At 45.2% G+C, this 27,988-nt stretch overlaps 1 protein-coding gene and 1 pseudogene across 1 annotated transcript in view; both read left to right on the top strand.

The window, feature by feature from the left end:
- Positions 1 to 27,988, top strand: part of LOC143959421 (atlastin-3-like) — a 107,429-nt gene that overhangs the window by 57,926 nt on the left and 21,515 nt on the right. Inside the window, exons 5-9 of the mRNA XM_077468071.1 lie at positions 43 to 93; positions 1,773 to 1,829; positions 4,936 to 5,028; positions 7,020 to 7,158; positions 14,841 to 14,968. Of these exons, the coding sequence (XP_077324197.1) occupies positions 43 to 93; positions 1,773 to 1,829; positions 4,936 to 5,028; positions 7,020 to 7,158; positions 14,841 to 14,968 (468 nt within the window). The remainder of the gene's footprint in view (positions 1 to 42; positions 94 to 1,772; positions 1,830 to 4,935; positions 5,029 to 7,019; positions 7,159 to 14,840; positions 14,969 to 27,988) is intronic.
- LOC143959429 (5S ribosomal RNA) lies at positions 26,339 to 26,457 on the top strand (annotated as a pseudogene).

The raw sequence follows: 27,988 nt of genomic DNA on the forward strand, positions 1-27,988 counted from the left end.
TCATTTTACATTATTAGTTAATTTTTTTGATCATCATTACAGATCTATAATTTATCCCAAAATATACAAGAGGATGATCTACAACAGCTGCAGGTGAGTGTATCAAAATACTTTTTTTTTTTTATTTTATTTTTTTTATGTTCAGTCAGTAAAAGAAATCTTTTGGATAGTGTTTCCCAACCTCAAGAGACGATGTTGCTAAACTGAGTTTGTAAATTAAAGTGATACTATTTTTTTTTTCCTTAAAAATAACAAACATGTTCTACTTACCAGCCCTGTGCAGTGGTTTTGCACAGATCAACCCAGATCCTCCACATCTCGGGTCCCTCGTTGGTGCTCCTAGCCCCTCCCTCCTGTTTGAGTGCCCCGACAGCAAGCAGCTCTGTGTATCCATTTAGACAAGGAGCCACGGTTTGGCCCCGTCCCCTTTCTCTCCTCATTGGGTAACTGACTTTGACAGCAGCGGGAGCCAATGGTGCCGCTGCTGTCTCTCAGCCAATCAGGAGGGAGAATCCTGGATGGCCAAGGCACATGCAACATCGCTGGATAGAGATGGGCTTAGGTAAGTATTAGGGTGGCTGTTGCACACCCAAGGTTTTTTTTTTTTATCATAATGCATAGCATGCATTACGATAAAAAACGTTCTGCTTTTACAACCACTTTAAAGCTGTTCCTATAAAGGAGATAGGGGATGCCTTCCTGCCTATTCATTGCCTACCTACTCTGACAAACACTGGTCAGTTGAACAAAAATCTTTTTCTCGTCCCTACAGAGTAGAGGTCAGCGGAACTCAATAGAACAGTGTTGGGTCCCTTTCATACATGCGGATCGTTTTTGTTTCATCAGTTCAGTCGCATTTAAAAAAAATGACCCATGTGTCCACCAGTTTTTTACATCCACCAGCTAGAGTCCTTAACCACTCGAGACCCAGAGCCATTTTTCATGCAAAAACTGACCGCTTGTCCATTTTTTACATGTGTTTTTTGTACAATCCTTTTTTTTTATTTTTATTTTTATTTATTTTTTTAATAGAAGAAAAATAAGGCTTTGATCCGTTCCAAAAAAACGAATGTTGATGGAAGCGGATGTTTTTCTGTAGAGATGCGTTGATGTCCGTTTTTCATCTCTCAACGGATGGATAAAAAACGGTCCGCATGTATGAAAGGGGCTTTCGTTTTTGCTGTCAGGCAGCTTTTATTTATTTTTAGTTTACCAGCAGTTACTTTAACCACTTCAGCTCTGGAAGGTTTTTTTCACATAAATAGAGCTTTCTTTTGGTGGTATTTGATCATCGCTGGGTTTTTTATGTTTTGTGATATTTTGAAAAAAAAAACTATTTTCTACTTTCTGTAATAAAACATATCCAATGAAATCAAATTTTGTCATAACTTTAGGCCAAAATGTATTCTGCTCTGTTTTTGGTAAAAAAAAAATCCCAATAAGTGTATTAATTTATTTGTCCGAAAGTTGTAGCGTCTACAAACTGTAGAGTTTTATATTTGAAAGTTGATCAGTTCTAATGTACTGACTGTATCTAATTTCTTGAGGGTTTTAGGACAGTACAAATTGTACCCAAGTGAACCATTTTTGGAAAGTAGACCATGTGAGGCATAGGGAGTTTTTTTGAATTTGTAATTTTTCTTGTTGCAATTTTTTTGAAAATTAATACATTGAATACCCTTTTTTTTATTTTTTATTTTTTTTACATACTAATAAGGTTTAAAACTCAAGATCTAAAGATTCATGTTTTCCTTTCTCTTGGCATTCTTCAGCTTTTTACTGAATATGGACGACTGGCTATGGATGAGATCTTCTTGAAGCCCTTTCAAGTAAGAAATGAGCAAGATGGAAATCTGAGCTTGAGTAGTTTTGCAATGTGTAATATTATTACTAGCAAAGGTGTGCCTGTTCAAAAACAATAAGAATTGCAAGAGCTGAGAGCGCTGATCGGGAGTTGTTCGGCTGCTGGTTTTCCAGCATGCACACCCGGCTTGTGTCAGACAGACTGACTTACACACAGGCCAAACCTCGGCTGTTTTTTTTTTTTTTTTAACAAGTTTTTATTGCCATATGCATAAAGGTAGTACAGTTCACCAATCCAAGAACATATAGTTGAGTACATACATTTCAGAAAAGAAGTATTTCATATATACATTCACAGGTTATCCTATCTACAGTGCCTCAAAGCAGTATTCATACCCCTTGAAATTTTCCACATTTTGTCATATTACAACCAACAGGGCTGCATATATTTAGGAGGTCAAAGGTATCTGCAATGAATTGAGTAACCTGGGACCACAATGGTTGAATTCTATTGCATTCCCACACCATATGCAAAAAAAGGAGCCCAGTCAATAAACACTTATGACACAGAGGGATGTCTCTTCTCCCCATTTTGAACAGGTGCAGGAGTGTAATACATTTGATGCAGGTACCTTGGCGCTGGATCATCTTGTCTTTTGATTGGACTGTGTCTATATAAGAAATAAGTACTTGTTCCTCCCATAATTCAGCTGTCAGCTGTGGAACTATTATACACCATCTCTCCCTAGTCTTCTGATTGTGCCAACCTTCCACCCATGTCATTGTGGTATAATAGCTATATATAAGTTTATTATGTTCAGATCTCAGTAGGAGCTTGTCCAAGATAGTATGGCTGTGTTTTTTTTTTTTGTTTTTGTTTTTTTAACCACCCATTGCCTCCTGACATTCGTCAGAAGAGGTGGCCAGGGAGAAATGCCTGTTTGGGTGAGAAGTAAACGGAAAAGTGGCCAGGGTTCACTATTGTTATCACACTCAAAAACCAATCCACCTATCTCAGAGCAAGACCTAATCTGTCAATAATGTGACAGTCCCTGGCTTGCTCTCAGATCTCCTGATCAAAATATGCCAGCATGCAGCATGGTGTATCCAGAGAGACATACCTGCTCTCTGTGTGTACTAGTGCTTGGTGTACTTTTTTTTTTTTAATGTCCTGTATCACATGAAAAGTGGTCTTTGATAAGACATTGAATGCCTGCCCTTAACAAGTAGTCCATATCATCTTTGCTTACAATTTTTGGTAGACTGAAGTGAACAAAGTGGAGAACCTATTCTGTATTGTTCCCCTAAAATGCAACATTTTACCAGCAGGTGGCACTGCAGGTTAAGCCTGTGATTGTAGCATTCCCTGAATCCAGTAGGACCTATAAACATACCTCAATTGTAGTTGTAAAATAGGGTTCTCAAGGGCAGAGGAAAGGGGGCCAACAGGGCTTGTACAGTGGGCAGCAGGGAAGTATACAGGCGTAAGCAGGGCATAGTCATGTTGTAAAGCGCTGCACAAACTGTTGGCGCTATATAAATCATAATCTAGCACCAGGGCAAAGATGACCAACTGAAAGCCCCAGCAGCAATCAACACTCTCACCCCCTTAATATACATACCTTCTGCAAACCAAAATTCTCCTCAAAACAAAAATTCCCTCTCCTCCTCAAAATTACCCTCTCAGCACAAAGCTTTTACCACACATTATCTTTTTCCCCTCAAATCCCCCCTCCCAACACAAATTCTCTCCGACCCCCGTACACCCTCTCCCCCCACCCAAATCCCCACTTCTAACATAATTCCCTCCCCCCAGCACATATCAACCCCCCCCCTCCAAAAACCTTTCACTCCAAATGATTGTTGCCCTCCCCTCTGTTGTGTTCCCAGTACAGTTCCTTCCCTCCCCTGCTAAAATTACAGAAGATAATCCAGGATCACGCTTAGATCAGGCTGTACATGGTTTGATTATTCACCCCCCTATCTCCTCCAAGGACTGCTCATCTCCTGGCAGCAGGAAATGTGGGTAAGGGTGGATACTCAATCCATGTATAATCCAATCTGAGAGTGATCCTGTATCGTCTTCTGTATGGTAGAGCGCTGTTCTGACAAGAGGGGGGAGAGCACAACACAGCCCACATCTCCTTCTTGATATACTTGATCAAAGTAATCAGAAATGCAATTGACATTTAAGAAAGGGTGAATAAGCAGTGTCAGCCCCTGTATTTTAGGTTTTCTTATTTGAGCTTTATCTTGTTCACAGTTCTTTCTGTGTACCAGGCAGGTCCATCTGATCCTGTTGGCACACTAAAGAGTCGTGAATCGAAATTCGACAAATTTCTATTCAATCAGTGTATTCAGAAGGCGGGGGAATCCCACTGACTCCTCTGCTGCCAGAATGCAAGAACACAGCAGGAAGGATTCAAGTGTGTGTGGGGGGGGGGGGGGGGAATCGGTTCAGGTTTTTTTCATCCAGCTCTCTGGCTGAACTTAAAAACTGAACTGTGTATAATCCATCAATCAACTTTTGTACAACCAGCCTGTGGAACATTTTCTCTGATCAGCACCGGCGGTGAAGGTCTTCCCACTGTCTGCATACAATGGGGGTCTTCCCGCTGTCTGCATACAATGGGGCAGAGGGAGGGATTTCCCCCATCCACACACTCGATGGCGTGTTAATGGGGTAATAAAGTAATTTTCTTTCGTTCAACCCACTGGTTAAGTAAAATAAAAAAAGTCTCATGTATGGCCAGCCTGTATGCAGTTTGATGATCCCTGCTGAACCAGCAGAAATTAGAACCATGTATGGGCAACTTGGGTATAATCAGCCTGTCCGATTATATCCGCTTGCAATAATCATTGTGTGTTCTCCTGGCAGGAGAGCTGAAAGAGTGTGTACTAGTTCCGTGGACCCCATGAAAGATGTAGTGGGGGATGGTGGTATATTTTTGGGGGGGGGGGGGGGCAGCAAACAATCCATCCGCTCTAGCAACACTTTGGTATGTAACATAGAGGATTCACTTCAACAAAAGCAACCTTTTGGTATCTAACATATAGGATACGCTTAAAAAAATGTTCTGTTACATTTAGTTAAAGTTTTTTTTATGTTTTTTTTTCTTTTTTTTTAAACAGACCCTTATGTTTTTGGTTAGAGATTGGAGCTTTCCTTATGAATATCCCTATGGAGCAGAAGGAGGTGCAAAGTTCCTAGAGAAGAGGCTGAAGGTATGTTCACTGTCTGTTGTCAGCTGTTCTTCAGTATAACCGTTCGTCCAACATCTAACTGAGATTTCCTAATTAAAACAAACAAACAAAGCAATTGATCAAATTATCTTTATTTTTTTCTTTGTACCCTGATTTGTAACATTTGTGGCATTGGCTACACTGTTTTTATTTTTTTTAATTCAGCTATTATTTTTCAAGAGTTTTTCAAAACATGATACAATGGCACTCTGCTACAGCAATAATCTTTCTGAATATTAGAAAAGTATTCATGCGATAGGGTACCACATAAATAGCATGGGTTCTGTAATCGTGTGTGTGTGTGTGTGTGTGTGTGTGTATATTATAATTTATTATATAAAACAAGTCAGCAGTCCAATGATCATTAGCAGGAAATAAAACTGGTTGGTATCATCCCTGAGTCAGAATAATGGACCAATGATCAAACTTATATGGAAATGGGATTTTAAGTATACCTCACCAGTGTTATATATACAACATAACACCAAATTTCATAAAAGTACAATTTTATTCATAAACAATATAATATCCAGTATTTAAAATTGTAATCCCAAAAGGTTTGGGTATACTAGTAACAAGCTAGACATTTCAGCTTCTATGTACGCATTTTGAAAAAAAAAATGTAAGCTTCTTCAGGACATTTGGTGACATTGTTTTTCCAATGACAGCTTCACCAAATGTCCTGAAGAAGCAGAAATAGAAAAGCAAAAACATGTAGACAAAGTATATTTTCACTCTAGTAGAGGGTAAGATGTTAATTGGAGGATTGGTTACCAGTCCATTCTGCATATGGTATATGTAAACCCTGGCTATATAAAAACAATATGTATGCTCAGTAAAAAATAAAGATTTTTTTTAATCTGTGAGGGGGTCAAAGATTCTAGGAAAGTATTTTGAAGCACACCTTCCCAGATATGTTATGTAGGTCCTCCTCCCCTTTGTCTCCAGAGTAGTAGAAAGTTCCTAGATTTATGTAGCAGGTGTAAATAAAGGGAGGGTATATGTCCATTGGTATCCACAGAGTTCATTAATGTATGTACTAATATTGCTATGTTACTAAAGGTCTATTGCCAAATATTTAGTAGATAAGTATTCACATTTCCAAAAACTTGGATCAAATTCTTTGGCCTTAACTTGTCAGTTTGCAGAATTCTATCACAAATAGTTTTTAGCGCTTTTAAAGCTGACCTTACAGCTTACACTTTACAGTACAGTTTAATTGTGCAATCTTGCTTTTTCCTGCAAGGACCTGTCTAAATGGATAAAGAGTGAAACATAGTTTAGGTAAACCTAGCTGTTTAAAATGTGTACATTTAAATTGTAATGTGTATGGCCAGATACAGTGGGGTTGATTTACTAAAACTGGAGAGTGCAAAATCTGGTCAAGTTGTACATGGTAGCCTATCAGCTTCTACCTTCAGCTTGTTCAATTAAGCTTTGACAAAAAAAAATAATCTAGAAGTTGATTGGTTTCTATGCACAGCTGCACCAGATTTTGTACTCTCCAGCTTTAGTAAATCAACCCCATGTGTTTCCACAGATGAGTATTGTTAGTAATAGGAGGGTTTATGAGGAAGCACATGATTGAATTAATGCGTGATTCTATGAAGGGAACTGGTAAAACAGAATTTTCTGAAGTATCAAAAAAGGAACAACCTCGTATTAGTTATAATACGAGATTGAAGACTTGCCTGTTGTTGCTATGTAGCTTAGGTGCACCTAAAGCTGGCTTTTCAACATGACTTGGGTAACTCTCTCTTTTCTATGCTCAAGAATTTTTCCTTTTAAAAAAAAAAAAAGGACAGGACCAAACCTTGGTTGGTTCAGAGATTTTGCGGGATGTGTAGAATTATTTTGTAACTCATGTGCGTTAATGTTTGACCAGATGCAGGGGAGAATATTTGGGGTGTTGCAAGTCCTGATGAAGCTAGATTTGTAGAAATGAGTGCAAATGTCACAACTTTGTTCTCCAGGTAAAAGAACACCAGCATGAAGAGATCCAGAATGTACGAAAACACATTCACTCCTGTTTCACCAGCGTCAGCTGCTTCCTTCTCCCACACCCCGGTCTCAAAGTGGCAACTAGTCCTCAGTTTGATGGCCGCCTGAAAGGTCAGTCATATTGTTGCTTGTGCTGGAAAGATTTGATGAATGATGGTCATGCTTGCTCTTTCAACCAGTATGCAGTGGACATTTCTTTCCATTGCATACACTTTATCAGGTACATCTGTATAAAACCCACAAAGATATTGTCGCTCAGTTCATGCGGGTATTCGGTATTGATGGACCATGAAAGGATTTTTTTCACACTTTGACACAGAAGATAAATTAGATCTTAAGTTTGTCATCCTTCTACCCGGTACTGCTGGAATGACAATTTTTTCGACTTATGAAAGCCTGTCAGCTTGAGGTAGACTGTCTGTTCCCGTGACCTCTTTCATTAACAAAGTGTTTTCATTCATAAAAATACTACTCACTGGATGTTTCTCCTCTCACATAATTTTTTGTACATTTTAAAGATGGTAATGCATAAGCATTCCAGGAAATTTTGCAGTTTCTGAGCTATTTTAAGTGCCTAGCCTGGTATCAACAGCCATTCCTTGGTCACAGTTAGTTAGATCATGCATCTTGTCCTAATGCTTGGTTGCACAGTAGATGAGCCTATTGAATATGTTTTCTCATATATAATATACACACACATTTTTTTTTCAATATCATCCACATGATGTGCGGTTTGTCTATTTGCTTCAAAGTAGTACTATAGGCAAAACTATCAACAAGATTTTTTTTTTCACACCATCTATGTCCCATTGCGGAGATTTCCCTTCACTTTCTGTCCAATAGCCAGACAGGAAGTGAAAGAAAATCCCTGCAAATTAAGGGAATTCTTTGGGGACCCTCGGGTCACCAGAACTGGTGTCCCCATTGGAAGATTTCCCAACTCTTACTTTTCTGGTGGCAACCCATGAATTAGGATTTTCTTTCGCGTTCAATGATAAAAGTAAACGGGACGAATAGAGAGGGTGAATCTCCTCAACGGGGGCACAGACGGCAATAAAAACTGACAAGCGTTCCAGTTCCTCTACACACTATTCAAAACTTAAAAAATATTTTGCCTTTAGTTATACTTTAAGGACCAGGCGCAGCTAATAAAGTAGGCATTGAGGGTTTACAAACGTGACAAGTGTTAGCAGCAAACCTTTTGAGTTGCAATGTTTTGAAATGGGATGCAGATATTAAAGCACCTTATTTCAGAAGACAATTTTTATGGTACATTCACAATTTATATATGTAAATGCTTTTAATTTACATGGGAAGCATTTACAGGAATGCAGTAGGGGTTTCATCCTACTGAACTCTGCTTATCCCGATGACTAACTTCTACTCTTAAAGCGGAGCTCCAACCTAAAGTGGAACTTCCGCTCATTGGAACCTTCCCCCCCTCCGGTGCCACAATTGGCACCTTTCAGGGGGAGGGGGGTGCAGATACCTGTATAGTACAGGTATTTGCACCCACTTCCGGCATAGATAGCCGCAGATTCTGCGGGTACTTACGCCTCTTCCTGCGGGTCCCCCGCTGTCTGTTGGGAAACACACGGATCCCAGAGACAGTGGGGACCATCCTTATTGCGCAGCGTGACTCGTGCATGCGCAGTAGGGAACCGGGAAGTGAAGCTGCAAGGCTTCACTTCCTGATTCCCACACCGAAGATGGCGGCGGCAGCACCCGAGAGCCAATCGAGAGATCGGCTTTGGGTGCCGACATCGCGGGCGCACTGGGCGGGTAAGTGTCCTTATTTTAAAAGTCAGCAGCTGCAGTATTTGCCTACACGTGGGCCATACACTGGTCAGGTTTTTTTGGTTTTTTTTTTGCGATCAGTCATCGGGTTGAACAAAAATACTGACCCAGTTCTCCCATCCACACATTCAATGTGAATGCAGGTATCCTCTCTGCTATGTCATTGTATTCCCGTCCCCCACCGTCAGAATACATTGATCAGCACTGCAACCTAATACACTGATCAGCACTGCAGTGCTGATTGAATGGAATTTCTCTTATATTCACCGACTGACACAGCTCCTCTCTGTAACTAAATGGGTTTGTTAGCCTGCCACTAGGAGAACTAGGCAAAATTGTAACACAATACACAGAAATGTCAGTATCGCCCAGGGGGTGGACCCTGTGCTAACAACCCTCCCTGCTGCCCCAGCAGATTCAGTTTTATTTTGCCTAGTGAAGGAGAATGACCTAGGAACCCTGCAGGCCCTTTGGTCCATTTTTTTGATGCAGGATTTATACTTTTGCGCAAGATGAAAGATCCTGGGATCTTCTATCAACTGCCGGCTGGGTGACAGGCTGGTTGAGTTATCCTTGTAGTCCCCCCAGTCTGGCCATCGAGCGTGTGCAGGTCGCAGCTTTGGCTCGGCAGGCCACGACATACCCCAGCTCCAGAGGTGGTCGTGAGCTTCAATGCTCCGGGGTATACATATGACCGGGCTACTGATGTCTGGATCACAGTATACCGGGCCAGCAGCCACCCTGTAACTGCGCAGGAGTGGGTCTGTGATGGAATGTCTCCCAGCTCTTCTGGACTGGTAAGTACGGCTCTTACAGCAGCTGGGCATTCCCTGGGAGGTTGATTCGGGGGCCACCTCACCTCCTTCTCTTCTCTCCCATGTCCCTATCCCCCCCCCCCCCCCCCCCCCCCAAGGGGGTCTGTGTGGCTAGCGATGGTCCTGGTCCCGGTGTGGAGGGTCCTAAAAGGGTCTGTGGAGGTATTTTTGCTAGTTGAAGGCAGCGCTGTTCTGGGATTTTTCCTGTCCCCGCATGGCTCTGTCCGGCGGCCATTTTGGCTGAGGGCCGAGCAGGTTCCCCTTGTGAGCCTCAGCAGCCATTTTCTATGGGATTTTCCTATTAGTTGCATTGGCGGCCATTTTTTTTGAAGCTCGAGTGCTCTTTTCACCACAGTTCTCTTGTGACAGCATGCTATCGCATGCTGTTTCCTGTGTCCACTGTGTATACAGGATGCTGGATGGCCATTCCCTGAACGCTGGTGCAAGCTCTGCAGATCGTTTCACCGCTCTTTTCTACAACTTCCGCCGACACCGTTTCTTCACTCTGCAACTGGGTAACCTCCTGGGGACTACAGGCACGACTAGTAACCATCACAGAATGCCTCAGGGTGGTGAGTCAGCACTAGGAACCCCCCACCCCCCCTCCAGGCGGCAGCAGGAAGGTGAAACCTTCACTGTCCTAAGTCAGGTGGCAGGCAGGGTAGGGTCAGCATGGCTTCAGAAACTGGTGTTTTCCCCCAAAATCCAGGCTTTTGCAACCGGGTCACCTGCGGATGGCGCTGTGCCCATGGACACCCTGACGGCAGTCCTTAACTCATTTGTTGGTAAAATAGAGGTGGTGCGTGGAAGGAAAGGTACGCTAAAAAGGCCCTTGCCCACCCCCCGTCATCTGGGGAGAGCTCTGATGCAGACTCGGGCCCTGCTGCGGCTGGTGACCCCTGCCCTGACATATCAGACGAAGCTGACCAGGACCATTCAGACAGCGAGGATGATTCCCCGTCCGGGCGCGACAAGGTGCTGGTTGGAGCACTTATCACAGCTGTGCGTGATACCCTGAAGATCCAGGTGCCAGCGGATCCCTCTGCTGATGTATCTGTCCCTTTTGGGTCCCGCAAGCCAGCACGTTCATCTAAGGTGTTCCCGTATTTGACTTATTTTGACAAGATCATCTACAGGGAATGGGGTCGGCCGCAAAGGACCTTTTCGGTCCCCAAAAACATGGCGGTGCGCTACCCCTTTGAGGAAAGCCTTCTCAAGAAGTGGTCGGCTCCTCCGGTCGTGGACCCCCCAGTATCTAGGTTAAGTTTGCAGCCCGGTGGACCTCCCAGTGATCCGACAAATGGGTCTGCGACCTGATTTCCACAGGCTACCAGATAGAGTTCCTCTCTTGGCCGCCGAACAGATTCTTCCCCTCCAGCATACCCGGTTCGCCGGGGGGCCCTGTTAGGTGCGGTGAGGGACTTGCTGTATCAGGGGGTGATTGTACCAGTTCCGGAATCAGAACGCTTCCAGGGGTTCTACTCAAATCTGTTTATGGTTCCCAAGAAGGAAGGGGTACGTCCGATCTTGGACTTAAAAGCCCTCAAACACTTTGTAATAGTGCAGAGGTTTCGAATGGAATCAGTTCACTCAGTAGTCACTGCACTCCATCAAGGGGACTCCCTGGCGTCCTTGGACATCCAGGATGCGAACCTGCACATACCCATATGACTTCGGCATCAAAAATGTCTGCGTTTGACAGTCGGGGAAGCCCACTACCAATTTGTGGTTCTCCCTTTTGGCCTGGCATCAGCCCCCTGAGTCTTTACCAAAGTACTTGCTCCAGTGTTGGCGTTGTTGCGACAACGCGGGATCGCGATCATGGGTTACCTGGACGATCTCCTCCCTGAGAGCATCTTCCACTTCAGAATTAGAGGGGGATGTGGTGATCACCATGCAGACTCTGCGAGAATTTGGGTGGCTGTTGAACCTAAAGAAGTTGGTGATTGTACCGACCCAGCATCTGGAGTACCTAGGTTTACTATTGGGCTCCAGGGAAGCGAGGGTCTTTCTCCCTTCAGACAAATTGCAGACTCTCAGATCTGCGGTCAAACTTCTGATGAGCTGCAAGTGGTCATCGCTCTGCTTTTGCATGCGAGTACTGGGGCTCATGGTAGCCTCCTTCGAGGCAGTACCTTATGCCCAGTTCCACAACAGAGTCCTGCAGAAGGAGATCTTGACAAAATGGGACAAATCTCCGTTGTCCCTGGATTGGCAGATCCAGGTGAGTCAGCCAGTCAGGGACTCCCTGATCTGGTGGTTGAGGTCCCCGGTGATTCAGTCCGGAAAATCGTTCTTTCCTCTGAAATGGACGGTGATCACTACGGACGCCAGTCTATCTGGCTGGGGTGGAGTGATGGGGATTCAGTCAGTTCAGGGCCTCTGGTCGGCAGAATAATCAAAGTTTACGATCAATCTGCTCCAATTGAGAGCGATCAGGCTGTGTCTCCACACATGGTCAATGTGTCTTCAGGGGCGTTCGAACAGGATACAGTCAGCCATTTACATCCTGGGGGTGGAAAATTGGCAGGCTGACTATCTGAGTCAACAGATGCTGGACCCAGGAGAATGGGTATTGCATCCGGAGATATTCAGGCGGTTGTGCCTGAAATGGGGCACACCAGATGTGGATCTATTGGCATCCCGCCTCAATCGGAAGGTGCCGAGATTCGTGTCCAGGACAAGAGATCCGTGGGCAGCCGCGTCAGACACGCTGGTGGCTCCGTGGGATCAGTACCAGCTGATCTACGCCTTTCATCCGCTATAACTGTTGCCACGCCTGCTGCGCAGAGTGGAAGCCGAGGGGATCCCAGTAATCCTGGTGGCCCCAGATTGGCCTCAGCGGCCCTGGTACGTCTGGTGGCAGACGCTCAGTGGCGGCTGCTGCTGCGAGAGGACCTCCTATCTCATGGTCCAATCTTTCATCCTGCTTTACCATCGCTGGTTTTAACGGCATGGCTATTGAGACCCTGGTGCTGAGGAACCGGGGTCTGTCGGACTCTGTGATCCCAACTATGTTGAGGGCGCGGAAATCTTCACGGAAGATATATCATCGTACCTGGAAGGCCTATATCTCCATGTGTGAGGAGAAAGGGGGACATCCGCGCTCCTTTTCTATATCCAGGATCCTGCTGTTTCTCCAGCAAGGTGTAGACCAGAAGTTGGCGTTGCGTACCATTACGGGGCAAATTTCAGCTCTGGCTGTCTTTTTTTTTCAGCGACCCCTGGAGTCTCACTCATTAGTGACCACCTTTGTTCAGGGGGTACAACATGTAGTCCCTCCGATGCGTCCAACGTTACCCCCGTGGGATTTAAACCTGGTGTTGTCGGCGCTTCAAACACCGCCATTTGAGAATATCAGGGAGATTCCCTTGTTGACCCTTTCACAGAAGGTGGTTTTTCTAGTGGCCATAACATCATCCAGGAGGGTTTCAGAATTGGCGGCCTTGTCCTGCAAGTCTCCTTATTTGGTCATCCACAGGGATAAGGTGGTGTTGCGTCCGCAACCGTCCTTTCTACCTTAGGTGGTCTCGGCCTTTCACATCAATGAGGGCATTGTATTACCATCGTTGTGTCCTAAGCCAAAGCACCCCAAAGAGGTGGCCCTTCTCGCTCTCGACGTGGTTAGGGCTCTTAAAGTGTATTTGTCTGCCACAGCTCCCTTTCGGAAGTCAGACTTGCTGTTTGTTTCGGTGGCTGGTCCAAAGAAGGGTATGGCGGTCTCGTCTGCCACCATTTCTAGGTGGATCAGACAAATTGTAGTACAAGCCTACGCCTTGAAGGGACAGGTGCCCCCCTTTTCGGTCACAGCCCACTCTACAAGGGCAATCAGAACATCTTGGGCCTTCCGACACCAAGCGTCGGTCGCCCAGGTGTGTAAGGCGGCGACCTGGTCGTCTGTCCATACGTTTACTAAGTTCTACAAGGTAGACGTCAGTGCATCGGCTAATGCCTGTTTTGGCCGCAAGGTTTTGCAGGCGGCCGTGTAGTTGCACTTGAGATTTTTTCCTGGTTTTTCGATAAAAACACAGTACTGTTTATTAATGCACTGTTGCATTACTTCCGCAAAAAAGTTGCAGTGTTGGGGATCTCTCCTGTTGAGAATACCCGGTTATATGGCGGCGGTGTGTTTTTCCGTACACTGCTGTTTTTTGTGGGTTTAGTTTCACTAGTTCCCACTTGCCATGGTGGATGAAGTTTTTATGCTGTTTTTTTCCCACCCCTCATTTGGCACTGCTTGGGGACGTCCCATTTAGTTACAGAGAGGAGCTGTGTCGGTCGGTGAATATAAGAGAAAATAGGATTTTTGTATTCAGCGTAAAATCCTTTTCTCTGTAATTCACCGACCGACACAGCACCCACCCCTCCTTTTCTCTACGTTTATACTGCTTGTTGATGTACTGAGTCTGCTGGGGCAGCAGGGAGGGTTGTTGGCACAGGGTCCGCCCCCTGGGTGGTACTGACATTTCTGTCTATTGTGTTACAATTTTGCCTAGTTCTCCTAGTGGCAGGCTAACAAACCCATTTAGTTACAGAGAGGAGCTGTGTCGGTCGTTGAATTACAGAGAAAAGGATTTTAAGGTGAGTACAAAAATCCTATTTTTTCCAGTAGGATTGTTCATGAGAAGTTGATCAATAGATCAACTTCTCATGAACAGGAATGGCCATAGATGAAATGAAATTGTCTGGCTCAGCAGGAACTAGATGAATTTTGATCCATGTGTGGCCAGCTTAAAGTGGAGTTCCACCCAAAAATTGAACTTCCGCTTTAAGTACTCGTGACCCCCTAACATGCCACATTTGGCATGTAAGTTTTTGGGGGAGGGTACCTAGTTTTCACAGATACCCAGCTCCCACTTTCTCTAATGGCATTGGAAGGAATTTCACCTTTTCCTCCCTCCCTGCAATGTTATGGGACACATTACAGGTCCCAGATGATTGCCCGACCATTCAGAACGCGCAGTGCTGCCAGGCGCCAACACTTGCAATGCCGGTGCCGCTACAGAGAGGAGGGGGAGAGAAGCGAGGCTTCAGGCGGCCGTGAATCTTCCCCAGAAGGCTGATAAACTACAATAAAACTTGAGAGGGTCTAACCCTTCTCTGTCCACAAACCAAAACAAAAAGTTTTTGCCTTTACATGCACGCCAACTATTTATATGATTTGTCTTTTGTTTTCCATAGACATTGCTCCTGAGTTTACAGAGCAGCTGAGTGCTCTGGTGCCACTTATCCTTGAACCTGGTAGCCTTATGGAGAAAGAGATAAATGGTGCAAAGGTTACTTGCCGAGGACTGCTTGAATATTTCAGGGTAAGTTCCTCTCTTTATATGACCTTGTTCTTAGTTTGTGGATGTTTCACAATAAAACAGGTATAGCTCTTGTATAGTTACTACTGTTCAGAATGTCATTACGTTTTCCATATGTAGTGCTCATAGGTTTTAGCGAGGGTTCATCCTGCTGTAAAGATACAAAGTTGTTATCAGTAAAATGATACCTAAAGTAAATAATGGAAATGGTAGTGCCAGTGTTCTGACGAGAAAGGTCCCCCGTCGGATAATGCCCGCCCTGTACTGCACAGGTGCAGCTCTTGCACAGTATAGAGGACAAAGGAGGCGCCGAAAGTCTCCGAACATGAGCAGCTGTTGATCAGCTATACACAGCACCTACACTATTGAGACTACATTGTGCCACATGCTCCCAATGCTCTTTACAAGGGACGGGTGTATTATTCATTGAACTCGCAAGAGGCGGATGCATACAGAAGAGGGTGTATGATGGGCAGAGCTCATATGATGGGGGTGGATTTCTCAAAGGGGCAGATGTATTATTGATAAGCGTGTAAGGGGTGGATGCCTACGGAAGAGGCCGTCTTTTACAATGATGGGTAGAACTGATACGTTGGGGGTGGTTTTCTCAATAAACTACACGTCTTTGCGGGGCGTGTTTACACAACTGAAGGGTGGGTTTTACAATGTTGGTGGGCGGGTTTGCAGGACCTATTTAACTACCTAACACATGCAATTTGCCACAGTATCAGTGCTGATTTTGATGTTTGGCATCCACCCCTTACACGATTCCCAATAATGCATCCGCCCCTTTGAGAAATCCACCCCCATCGTATGAGCTCTGCCTATCATGCAGCCTCTTCTGTATGCATCCGCCCCTTGCAGAGTTGCATTAGCATCGGGAGTGTGTGGCACAATGACGTCTTGATTGCGCAGTCGCCGTGTACAGCTGATCAACAGCTGTTCACATTCAGAGATTTTTGGCTGCTCTGTTGAGCTCCGTACTGCGCCTGCGTCGTACAGGACGGGCATTATCCGATGGGGGACCTTTCTCGACACACCAGTTCACACTGGGGTGGCTTCAAAGTGGTTCAACTCTGTAGGCGCCCTACACATTGTGACCTCTTTAATAGAAGTCAATGCAAGCCGCTCCAAAGTTACCCCCAAGTAGTACAGGAACATTTTTCTAAGTCGAGGCAACTGGAGTCGCTCCCATTAGAACGGTTCCATTGCACTGCATGGAGGGCGACTTGTCAGGCAGCTAAGTTGCCTGACGGATCTCCCCAGTGTGAACCGGAACTTAGTGTAAAATGGTTTAATACAACGGAATATTAGCTATAACAGCTTGATAAAAAATAATAAACAGCAGTAAGACCCCTTTCACACTGGGGCACTTTTCAGGCATTTTAGCACTAAAATAGCGCCTGAAAAGTGCCTGTCAAGCCACCCCAGTGTGGTTCCACACTGGGCAGCACACTTGCAGGATGGGAAAAAATGTCCCTGTCCATTGAAATGAATAGGCAGTGCTGCCGAAACGCTTGCAAATCGTATCGCCAGCGCAGCAACACGGGCGCTATTCCCCTTCTCTTCGGCCGCTAGCGGGGATTAAAAGCGCCACTATAACAGCAGTGCTTTACCACTAACGCCCGGACCGCCCCAGTGTGAAAGGGGTCTAAATCATAAAGCGGAGCTAAACCCACTGATTTAATGGTTTCAAAAAAAGTTACATTCCTGGAATGCCGGGATTGCTGTCACATTTGCTTGTGTCCTGAACCAAACTGTCAAACCATCAAATGTCTGGTGTCATAAATGATCACATGTGCAGCATCATGGCAGTTGCAGATCAAACTGAAGCAGCTTCCTTGGCTGTAAAGGATAGGAGGGTCTCTGCATCTACAGACATCCATATTATAACACTGACCTATCTAGCCCTGTAAAGAAGAAATCCCTATAAATACCTTTTCTGAAGCCGATCCAGCAGCGGAAGCTCTGCAGAGGACACAGCCGACAACGGCTGTGAAATTAATGGGGAGTGACATCACCAAAAGACTTACTATGCAGCTTCTGTTGTCAGATGTGTCCTCTGTACCCACCCACACAGAGCAGCCGCGGATAACAGATCAGTGTGGGATCGGGTCAGATCAGCTGCAGAAAAGGTATGTATACTTATTTCTTCTTTACAGAGCTAGATAGGTTAGTGTTAGATTGTGGATGTCTGTAGATGCAGGGATTTTCTTTAAACGTACATCACGGGATACAGCGCCATGGTAATTACTATGTGGGCTATAATCCACCTTAAGGTGCTGGACACTGGCACACCCTAAACAGGAAGTTGCCTCCCTATATAACCCCTTCCACTATTGGCAGTATGTCTGTTTTTTCGCCAATGTCTAAGGTGTTTGTCACGAGCAAAGATGTGCTGTGCTGAGCTCCATTGGAGCAATCCTTGCTGGGGTTAGCTATGCAGCCAGATCCATTCAAAGTGTCTTTTTGGCCGAATTGAATGGTACCCGGGCCTCGTGTCTGAAGAAATTAGGTTTTGCCTGTAAACGCTTCTCTTTTTAGAGAGCTGGCCCCTGGGATCCAGTACTTTTGGTATTAAGGCTATAAAGTTTTACTGGCGGGGTGCTTTTACAGGTCCAGGATTGTGGGTTTCCCCAAGGGTCCCCAGCTCCTGAAGGTTTGTTAACGGAACCCACCGTGATGGGTAAAGATTAGGTCTGCTGGTTTTACCACGGAAAATCCTGCGGCGGGAAAAGTAAGTGGCGTTTTCTAAGAAATTTTTGACTTTTCTTATGAATGTCTCCTTTTAATTTAGTGAATGTTGTCATGTCTGTGTCACCACTGGGGGCTGTATAGAGCACATACCTTCTCTCGCTCCCTCTGAGAGCTCACGGTACAGCAGCTTCCTTTACTCCAGCCAGCATCAGACCTCCGGTAAGTCTGGGGGGGTTTTCCTCCCCACTAGACGCCCCTCAACTGTGCCGTTTTCTCCCACCAGGAGAAAAACCAAAAACAGAACGAACGGTGCGCCGCCCTACTCCGCAGCTTCCAGGTTCCCTCTTCGCCATTTTTTCCTCCTTGCTGCATGCTGCGGAGGGACAAGAGGTTTTGGTGACACAAGCATTCCTTTTGACACATTTACTATTGCATCAGGCTGAGCATTAATAGTTGGTTAAGTTGAATAATGACACCAGCCCATCCAGTTCAACCTGAGTGAGTGTCTACAATTGTCCCTATCCCTGTACATTGCACACTCATGTCTGTCCCTACCCTCAAGGAGCCCACAATCTAAGGTCCCCATTCATATACTAGGGCCAATTTTGGACAGAAGCCAGTTAACCTATCTGCATGTCTTTGGATTGTGGGAGGAAACCAGAGTACCCGGAGGAAACCCACGCAGGCACTGGGAGAACATGCAAACTCCAGGCAGGTAGTGTCGTGGTTGGGATACGAACCAGCGACCCTTCTTACTGCCAGGTGAGAGTGCTAACCACTACACCACTGTGCTGCCCTTTAATAGCAGCGGCAGTGGCTGACTAATGCTCAAGCAATGGATGCGATTTCTTCTTGTAGTACCTCTGCTTTATGCATCGGCCTATATTCAGAAGGGGGTGGGTTTAAACACCCCCAAAAAAGTAGCTAAAAGGGTTTCCCTCAAGCTCTGGAAAGCCTACTCTACAAATGGCATCCTCCCCATAGAGGGGATGGCTGGTCAGAGTGAGATCGAGGCCATGAAATTTTTGCAACTGTTTTCAACACTGCAGCTTCTGTTAATTTTACTTTTTTCCCTCCATGGTAGGTTTAAAAAAAAAAAATTAGCGACTTTAATTGCATCCCAGTTTGGTCACAATGCAACAGGTTCTCTTCCAATTTCCTAAGACCCTCAAACTGAGGAACTAGGGGCAGGAGAAGATGATTTCCCTCAGGGGACCATGATGAGGCTGATGACTTCTCTTCTGAGGTGTCAAATGCGTAAGAGTCGGCTTTCACATTCTGTAAGATTGATGGTACAATTTCTTCCTGAATGATCCGCTCCACATTTATGTACCCTTAACTGAGTGTTTGGGTTCGCTAAAGCCCTTCGCTAAGCGTCATGCAAGAAGCTCCTGGCTAGTCCTTTTTGCAGTTAAACGGCTATCTGGGGATATTTTGGATAATATATCCAAAGAATTTCTAGTAAAAGAAAGATACCCCTTTTGCCATTTTTAAGTGAAGGAGTAAATATATTTTTATTTCAAAGCTCATTCTTCTGTGCCAGGAGCATCAGCCTCCAGGCAGTCACGACGGCTTCCGCCGCCAGGTTCAAAGGTTAATCCTCTGGGTTAACCCCAGGGACAAAAGAGGTCTTGGGGGGAGGAAGTCTATAAGATACTGTAGCAACTTATGAGGAGGTGCCCCCATTTGCTCAATAGGGAGAATTCTTCTGGAGTTCTCAGGGATCTGGCAAAAAGGAGTGTCAAGACGAATAGGGGACTTCCTCAATAGCTCCAAGGTACAGACTGGAGTTCCAAGTGTCTCCTCGTTTTCTCAGATCATGCGTTACTAAGGATCCAGAGAAAAAGAAATCTTTCTCTCAAGCATTGGACCATCTTTTGGCAAAAGGTGTTCATGATGGCCCCTATGTAAGAGCAGAGGTTGGGGTTTGGTTAAATCCAAATGGACATTCTGGATCTCAAAAATCTAAAATTAGGGGGCGTGGTTTGCGCGCAATCCGGATGGACGCTTGCGCTTGAGGCTCCCGCTAGCCGACCGGACATCCACAGCATAACGGGCAAGATTTCATCCGCCGAACCGATCACCGACCACCGGGAGATCCGCACGTCCCTCAGGCATGTCCTCCCGCAAGCGTAAAGACGAACGAAACGTCCAAAAGCTGACAGCCCTCTCCTTTCAGCGTGGAGGGCCCAGGCAAGATGGCGCCGCCGGAGCAGCAACGCGGAGCTCAACGGCCTATACAGACCTACCTGACGGAGACCCGGGAGAAATAACGAGTGACCATCCATCCTCACCCCGGGCGGATTCACCTCCACCTACACCGAACTCCCAGAGCCCAGCCAAGGCGCGGATGCACCTGGATACAGCTTACCAGGCCGGAGCCACAGTGAGTTACAAATCTCCACAATACCAATGCAATAGCATCACTTCAGTCCTCCATAGCGGCATTTCCCACATCGGGCCAGCCAGTATTGGATTCAACCATGAAAGACATGCTATTATCCCTCCAGTCATCCCTTATGTCTAACTTGTCATCACTGATTCACAATTTTTCAGCAGAAATGAGACACATGGGTGACAGGGTACAGTACATGGAGGACAAAATGGAGGAATGTACAGAGACTGTAAATGATTTAGTGGACTCGTGCATGGCACAAAAGGAGGACACAGAATGGATCAAACATAAATTAGCGGACCTCGAGGACCGCTCTCGCCGCAATAATGTGAAAATTCGCGGTATACCAGAAACGGTGCCCCCCGCGGACCTTCACAAGTTTGCTAGCACCATGTTTGCTGTCATGCTACCTGAACTCTCCCCCATAGAGCTGACAATAGACCGCATCCACAGAATCCCCAAGCCAAAGCACCTAGCGGAATCAGTACCGCGCGATGTCCTTCTGAGAATCCACTTCTTTCAGGCGAAAGAGCAGATACTATCCAAGGCCAGGGCTCTGGTCACTTTCCCTGCACCCTATGCAGACATCCAGTTGTTTGCCGACTTATCACAATATACACTTCAGTTGCGGAGGCAATTGAAACCAATTACAAAAGCCCTCACTAACCACAAAGTGCTGTACAAATGGCGCCACCCGGCTACCATTCTGGTAACTTACAACGGCATCCCTCACACGATATCTACCCTGGAAGGAGGACTGAAACTGCTCAACTCCTGGGGTATCCACCAGGAATTAACTCAGAATAACCAGCCAGGCCCTAACAAACAGGCCTCCCCTCCCCATGGCCGTCAGAGGGAACGTCTTCCACTCAAACCAAAGTGAGCTCTCTTGCCCGTTTCAGTATGAGCTACAATGTTTAATCCGGGCCGGCCCCAGGCTCGCTTCTACTTGAACCTTGACTCTACCCCCCAGTTAGTCAGCTCCCGTTCGAGGCGGGTGTTAGCTGATCTGTTGTGCAAAACCGCCCAGCCACTGTTAGCTGCATCTCGACAAGCTGAATTTTTGCTGTTCTGTTTCTTTTTTTTTCTTTTCTTTTTTGTGTGTTTTTGTTTTCAGCTCACGTTAGTATTCCTGAATATCCGGTATACCAACTCTTGAAGCAACGTGATTGACCGAGACCGCTCCACACCTCAATTATCGCTTACCCGATTACTACTACTCCCACCGTAATCCTCGCAACGGATTAACCACCGCAACCTCCTGTGCGATTAAGGTACAATAATAATCAGCGGTCGTTGGACTAGACATCTCCAAACTGTAAGTGCAACTACTTTTCACTCACGATCACTTACCACCATGTCGTTCACCTTCCTATCCCTGAATGCTAAGGGTTTAAATCATCCGGCTAAACGGGCATCCTTATGGAAAACGGCCATGTCACTCAAGAGTGATGTGCTCTGTGTTCAAGAAACACATTTCACCAAAGATTCTCCACCTACTTGCCAGCATAAGTTGTTTCCTCATGTCTTCAAATCTTCCTTCACGAAAAAGCAAAGAGGTGTTCTCATTGCTGTAAGGGACACTGTTGACTTTCATCTCCAACAATGCATCACGGACGATGAGGGCCGATACATTATCCTGCTATGTAAGATCAACAACACGAAATATACTCTAGTGTCCCTATATGCCCCCAACCTTCGCCAAATGCAATTTATTAAATCCCTATGGAAGAAAGTCCAATCTCTCCAACAGGGGCACGTCCTCTGGTGTGGAGACTTTAATCTCGTCCCTAATTACCTCATGGACTCTACAGCAGGTTGTAAGAGACTTACCTCGCCACTAGAGGGCTTTCTTCAAGCTAATGATTTGTTTGACGTGTGAAGGTGTTGTCATGCGACTGAACGTGACTATACGTTTCTTTCACCGCGTCATAACACCTACTCGCGTATAGATTTATTTCTATCAGATAAATTTCTGCTTTCAAAAGTATCAGCCTCGGTGATTCACACTACCACCTGGTCGGATCACGCTCCTATTAGTATTACCATCAACTCGAAAACGCGCCAATCTCACCCCACATTGTGGAGGTTAAACAGCTATCTCCTTAATGATCCGACAGTAGCCTCGCATGTTCAGCAACAAATAGAGGAATTCTTTTCTATTAATTCCCATTCTGTATCCGATCCGGAAAAAGTGTGGAACGCCCACAAGGCGGTTATTAGAGGTGTGCTTATTCAGGCAGGAGCCAGAGCGAAGAAAAAAAGATCTCAACTTTTGGACAAATTGACTGCTGATATAGCGGCTGCTGAATCTCTTAACAAACACAACCCCTCCTCTGCTACCCAATCACAGATATTTAAACTACGTCATGAGCTACGGTCATTGTTACTAGAGTCATTTGGAAAATCATACACCAAACTAAAAGCCTCTAACTACTCCACGGGCAATAAAGCGGGTAAACTGATGGCCCTGAGAATAAAAGGCCACAGGATTAAATCCAAGATAACACATCTATACCATCCTCACACTAAAGCTAAAATTCTTAAACCCACTGAAATAGCAGACGCATTTAGCTCGTATTATAGCGATCTATATAATCCTAAAACGGACGACGGTACCATACAACCCACTCAAGATGACATTCTGAGCTTCCTATCTAAAATTGATCTCCCCGCATTATCACCCACCCAACTAAATAGCCTTAACGAGCCCTACACGGTCCCTGAAATAGAATACACGATCAAAAAACTCCCAAGTGCTAAAGCCCCTGGTCCCGATGGGTTCAACGGGGAATACTACAAACGTTTCCATAAACTACTAGCCCCTGTACTTTGCGAGGTATACAACTCGGCAGCTCAATCTTCCTCATTCTCCAAAGACATGCTGAGTGCAATCGTAATAACCCTACCAAAACCAGGCAAGGAACCTAATACGCCCCAAAATTTCCGTCCCATCTCCTTACTCAACGTCGATATAAAAATTTACGCAAAAATGATCGCCAACAGACTATTGGACATTATCCCAGCCCTTGTACATCTCGATCAATCTGGCTTCACAAAGGGACGCCAAGCCTCTGACGCCACAAGGCGTATGGTGGACATCATCCACCAGGTGCCGCTCACGGGTGCCCCCTCTGTACTCCTGTCCCTAGACGCTGAAAAAGCGTTTGACAGAGTACATTGGGGGTACCTGTCAGCGGTACTAGGAAAATTTGGGTTTACCGGAACCATTTACAGTGCTATAATGGCCCTATACTCCTCTCCCTCTGCCCGAGTGTACTGGCGGATACGCTCTCATCCCCGTTTGGCATCTCCAATGGCACCAGACAGGGTTGCCCCCTGTCCCCCCTAATCTTCAATCTAGTGATAGAACCCCTTGCACAATCTATCCGAGCGAACGATCAAATACAAGGTATAACCATAGGCAAGCACGTTCATAAGATTAGCCTATTCGCGGACGACGTAATTCTTATGCTTTCTAACCCCACCGCCTCCCTCCCGGCAGTCCAAAGGACCCTTGCGCAATTCAGCAGAGTATCGTTTTACAAAGTCAATGAGACTAAATCTCAAATCTTGAACCTAAGCCTAGACATCTCTACCAGATCTAAACTTCAACACCAGCTTCCATACTCATGGGCTGATAAGAGCATTACTTACTTAGGGGTTCAATTAACTAAGAACTCGACAGATCTATTCTGCCACAACTTCATCCCCTTTCGCACTCAGTTACAGACTGACCTCCGCAAACTGGCGTCCTTTGAACTGTCGTGGATGGGCCGCCTTGCAGCCTTTAAAATGCTCCATCTACCCCAAATACTGTACCTATTTAGGACTTTACCGATCACCATCCCCCTCTCCTACCTTAGATCATTACAAACCATTCTATCCGCTTTCATATGGCAAGGTAAAAAAGCTAGAAGCGCTCATAAACACCTTATCAAACTCCGTTCAGCGGGGGGGGGGGGGGCGGGTTACGTTGACTTCCATGACTACTATATGGCAGCCATACTGACGCAACTGCGAGAATGGATCACTCCTAATCAAAGCACTCTTTGGGGACAGTTAGAAGCATCACTTACCCCGGGCCAACATCTCCTTGCCTGGCTACTATCCTCCACATATCCTATTCCTAAGAACTCGCGCTTCCCCCCTACGATGCTAGCCACTCTCAGGAACTGGAAAAGATTCCTACATCTAACCACCAACTACACCAACAGAGCCACCCTTAAAACTCCTCTACTAGTTCTCCAACAGAAAATTGACCTGGTGTCCTTTACATCCTGGCAGACTAAGGGTATAATACATATTGACGACCTCTTCACAAAGGGGCTAGTTAAACCCTTCCCCGCCCTACAACGAGAATACTGCCTACCAGACACGGATCTCTACTTATACCTAAGGACCAAACATTACCTCCATGCTTCCCCTAACTGGACCTGTAAAATTCCCCATCCTGCGTGGACTTTTCTTACAATCCCGACTTGTAAACACAAGGGCATCTCACTCTTCTATAACCTACTCCAACAGAAACACATACTGGATAAATCTACTCCTATGCTCAAATGGGAGAAAGATCTCAACAACACGTACACTACTGAACAATGGTCCACAGCTATCAAAGCCACCTACCGTTACACTAAATGCACCACCCTGTGGGAACTGACTATCAAATTATCGCAACGATGGTACCTAACTCCAGATAGGGTATCTAAATTTTCAGATCAGCACTCCGCGACTTGTTGGAGGCAATGTGGGAATAAGGGGGATATGCTCCACATTTTCTGGAGCTGCCCCGTACTGACTTCCTTTTGGACATCAATATTCCAATTAATATCCGATGTATCCCAAGTCACAATCTCCCCTCGTCCTGATCTAGCTCTACTATCCCTGAATCTAGATCAATATCCAATGAAGGTGAGATACTCTATCTCACACATCCTGTTGGCTGCGAGATTGGAAATCACCAGACGGTGGAGGAATCCCACTCCACCAACCCTCTCAGATGTGATCAGCACCACGCATCTACATCACGTATATGAACTATTAATAGCTCGTAGCAGTCCCTATAAAAACCAGGCTATCCAAAATTGGAGCCCCTGGTCTACATGGATTGCACTTACTAATATTCTTCCATTGGGAAAATGACCCTCTTTACCCTGATATATTTAGGCACTATTTTGACAATGTTTCGACAGGTTTTGTCCACTCCGCTACTAGAGAGTTGAACTGTTAGATTGTTGTTATTAAGTAACTACCGTATTATGGTCTTTTAACATACTGTTTCTCAAACGGTTGGGTTCTCCAGCCAAACCTTGGGGGGGCCTGCTCTCCCCTTGGACACAGAATAGATCCCGTAAGGGGTGTCTGGGGAGAGAGGGGAGCCCCGCCGGGGCTAAGAGGTGATCTCCAGCTTTACTCTTTTAAGGAAACTATATAAGGAGGCTTCTTATGGTTGTCTCCACAGTTTTATCTATACTGTTCATTTAACTACTAATCCAAGATGTTACCGTGTATCTTACGATTGTTGTAAAATGTATTGATATGTACACCATGCGATTTTGTTATCTGTGAAAATCGAATAAAAACTTATGTTTAAAAAAAAATCTAAAATTAAATTCCTGAATATAATCTCTTTTTTTGCATGAAGTCAATCCAATCTGTTATCTCCATCCTACAAGGAGGAGAACTTCTGGAGTCAATTGACGTCAAAGATGCTTATCTCCATATGCCTATTTCCTCGCTCACTAGTAATATCTACTTTCAAAGTGGAAAATCTTAATTTTCAGTGTGTAGTTCTGCTTTCCAATCTAGCTGCTGCACCTTGAGTACAAAGGTTCTGGCTCCTCTTCTAGCCAGATTGAGGGCCCAAGGAATAACGATTATGGTTTACCTAGTCGATCTGTTCTTGATAGACGAGTTGGTAGCCCACTTAGACCAAAATATGGTCACCACATTCGACTATCTGGAATATCTAGGTCAGATTCTCAACCTAGGAGGAATCTTCTTTAAAACCATGAAGAAAATACTTGTGTCTGATCATAGGTACACCCAGAAAAGGGTATTCTTAACACAGGCAAAGATCGGCACCATAAAGGAACGGATTTAGGTAGTCGAAGCAAGAGGAATTTCTCCTATTCAACTTTGCATGAGGTTGTTGGGAAAGATTGTTGCTTCGTTCGGGGCCGTTCTTTATGCTCAGTTTCATTCTAGACTGCTGCAAAACAGTATCCTTTTGAAACAAAGGATTCAAGCTCTACATTCCCAATGTGTCTGACTCCAAAACCTACGGCCACATTACCCTGATAGCACCCAATCTCGTCTGATCTTGGAGGCTAAGCAGGGTCTGGCCTGGTTAGTACACGGATGAAAGACCACCTGGAAATACCAGGTGCTGTAGGCTGGGTGTGCCGAAGCCTCATTTTTATGGTTAACATCCAAAATTCTGCAAAGGGAAAAATCCTTCTTTCAGTTACCTGGAAAATGGTAACAACATATGCCCCAACCTTATTTTGTTTAGGTTGAAAGGCAGTCCTGAAAGAGACAGCTGTCCAGGAGAAGTGGCCCAGATTAGAAATGGCCTTGCCTATTAACATTTTAGAAATTCAGGCAGAGCATTTGGTCCTGAGGGCCTGAACGTTGAGTTTAAGGTATTGTCTTGCCAGGATTCAATATTGTCTATGCCACAGCAATGGCCTATATTAATCACCAAGGGGGCACAAGAAGTTGTGCGGCCCAGAGAAAGGTGAATCTTATCCTATCTTAGGCAAAGTACACTGTTTTATTCATTATAGGAATAGGAACAAAGGATCCGCTAGCATGCGGAGCAGATGCCTTGCTATTCCTGTGAAATCGGTTCTTGCGGATTTGTGCATTCCCTCCTATTCTGCCTGCGTCCACGACTTCTTCGCAGGATCAAGCAGGAAGGCAAGTCGTTGGTTCTTGTGACCCCTGGCGGGATTCAGGAAATCTTGGTATGCAGAGATTGTAGAGATGGCAGTAGGGGACCCATGGGCCCTACCTTCACCACCAGACCTTCTCTCGCAAGGTCCGGAGTTCCATCCTTCTTTACAGATGCTAAATTTAATGGTTTGGCTATTAAGACCCACAATTTGAAGAAGCGTGGGCTGTCAGGTTTGGTAGTTTTCTACCTTGGTTAATGCTAGAGAGCCGGCCTCCATGGTTATATAATATGGAGTCTGGGAAACATATGTCTCCTGATGTGAAACCAGGAGCTGCACCCCAGGAAATAAGTCGAAGTAGAGTCCTTGACTTTTCTGCAGATGGCGTGAGACATAAAGCTGGCCTTGAGTGCTTCTAATGACCGTTCTCGGCCTTATCCGTATTACTTCAACGACCACTTTGCATTCTTTGGTTCATAACTTTATTTAGGCGTTAACACGGCTTAATCTCCGGTTAGGTAGCCCCTGAACCCTTGGGACTTGAATTTAGTTTTGTCTGCATTACAAAACAGCCTTTTTTTGGGACGATACGACATATTCCCTTGGTCCTTTTTTGACAAGGAAACAATTTTTTCTGGTTACCATTTCTGCTGCAAAAAGGGTTGGCTGCTCTTTCTTGTAAAGAGACATATTTTTATTGGTAACAAGGATAAGGTAGTATTGCATCCTCATCCTAACTTTTTACCAAAGGTAGTATACATTTTTTATCTAAACCAGAATATTGTTCTACTTTCATTTTTCTAGAATCCTGTTCTTTGGAATAAAAATCACTACGTTCTCTTGATGTGGTGAGAGAAGTCAATGTCTACTTAACCACTTGACCACTGGACACTTAAACCCCCTTCCTAACCAGACCAATTTTCAGCTTTTGGTACTTTCACACTTTGAATGACAATTACTCAGTCATGCAACACTGTACCCAAATGAATGTCCTTTTTTTCACACAAATAGAGCTTTCTTTTGGTAGTATTT

The sequence above is a fragment of the Lithobates pipiens genome, unplaced genomic scaffold (assembly GCF_037356315.1).
Source record: "Lithobates pipiens isolate NorthernLeopardFrog02 unplaced genomic scaffold, aLitPip1_a1.2 Scaffold_74, whole genome shotgun sequence".
NCBI classification, from domain to species: domain Eukaryota; kingdom Metazoa; phylum Chordata; class Amphibia; order Anura; family Ranidae; genus Lithobates; species Lithobates pipiens.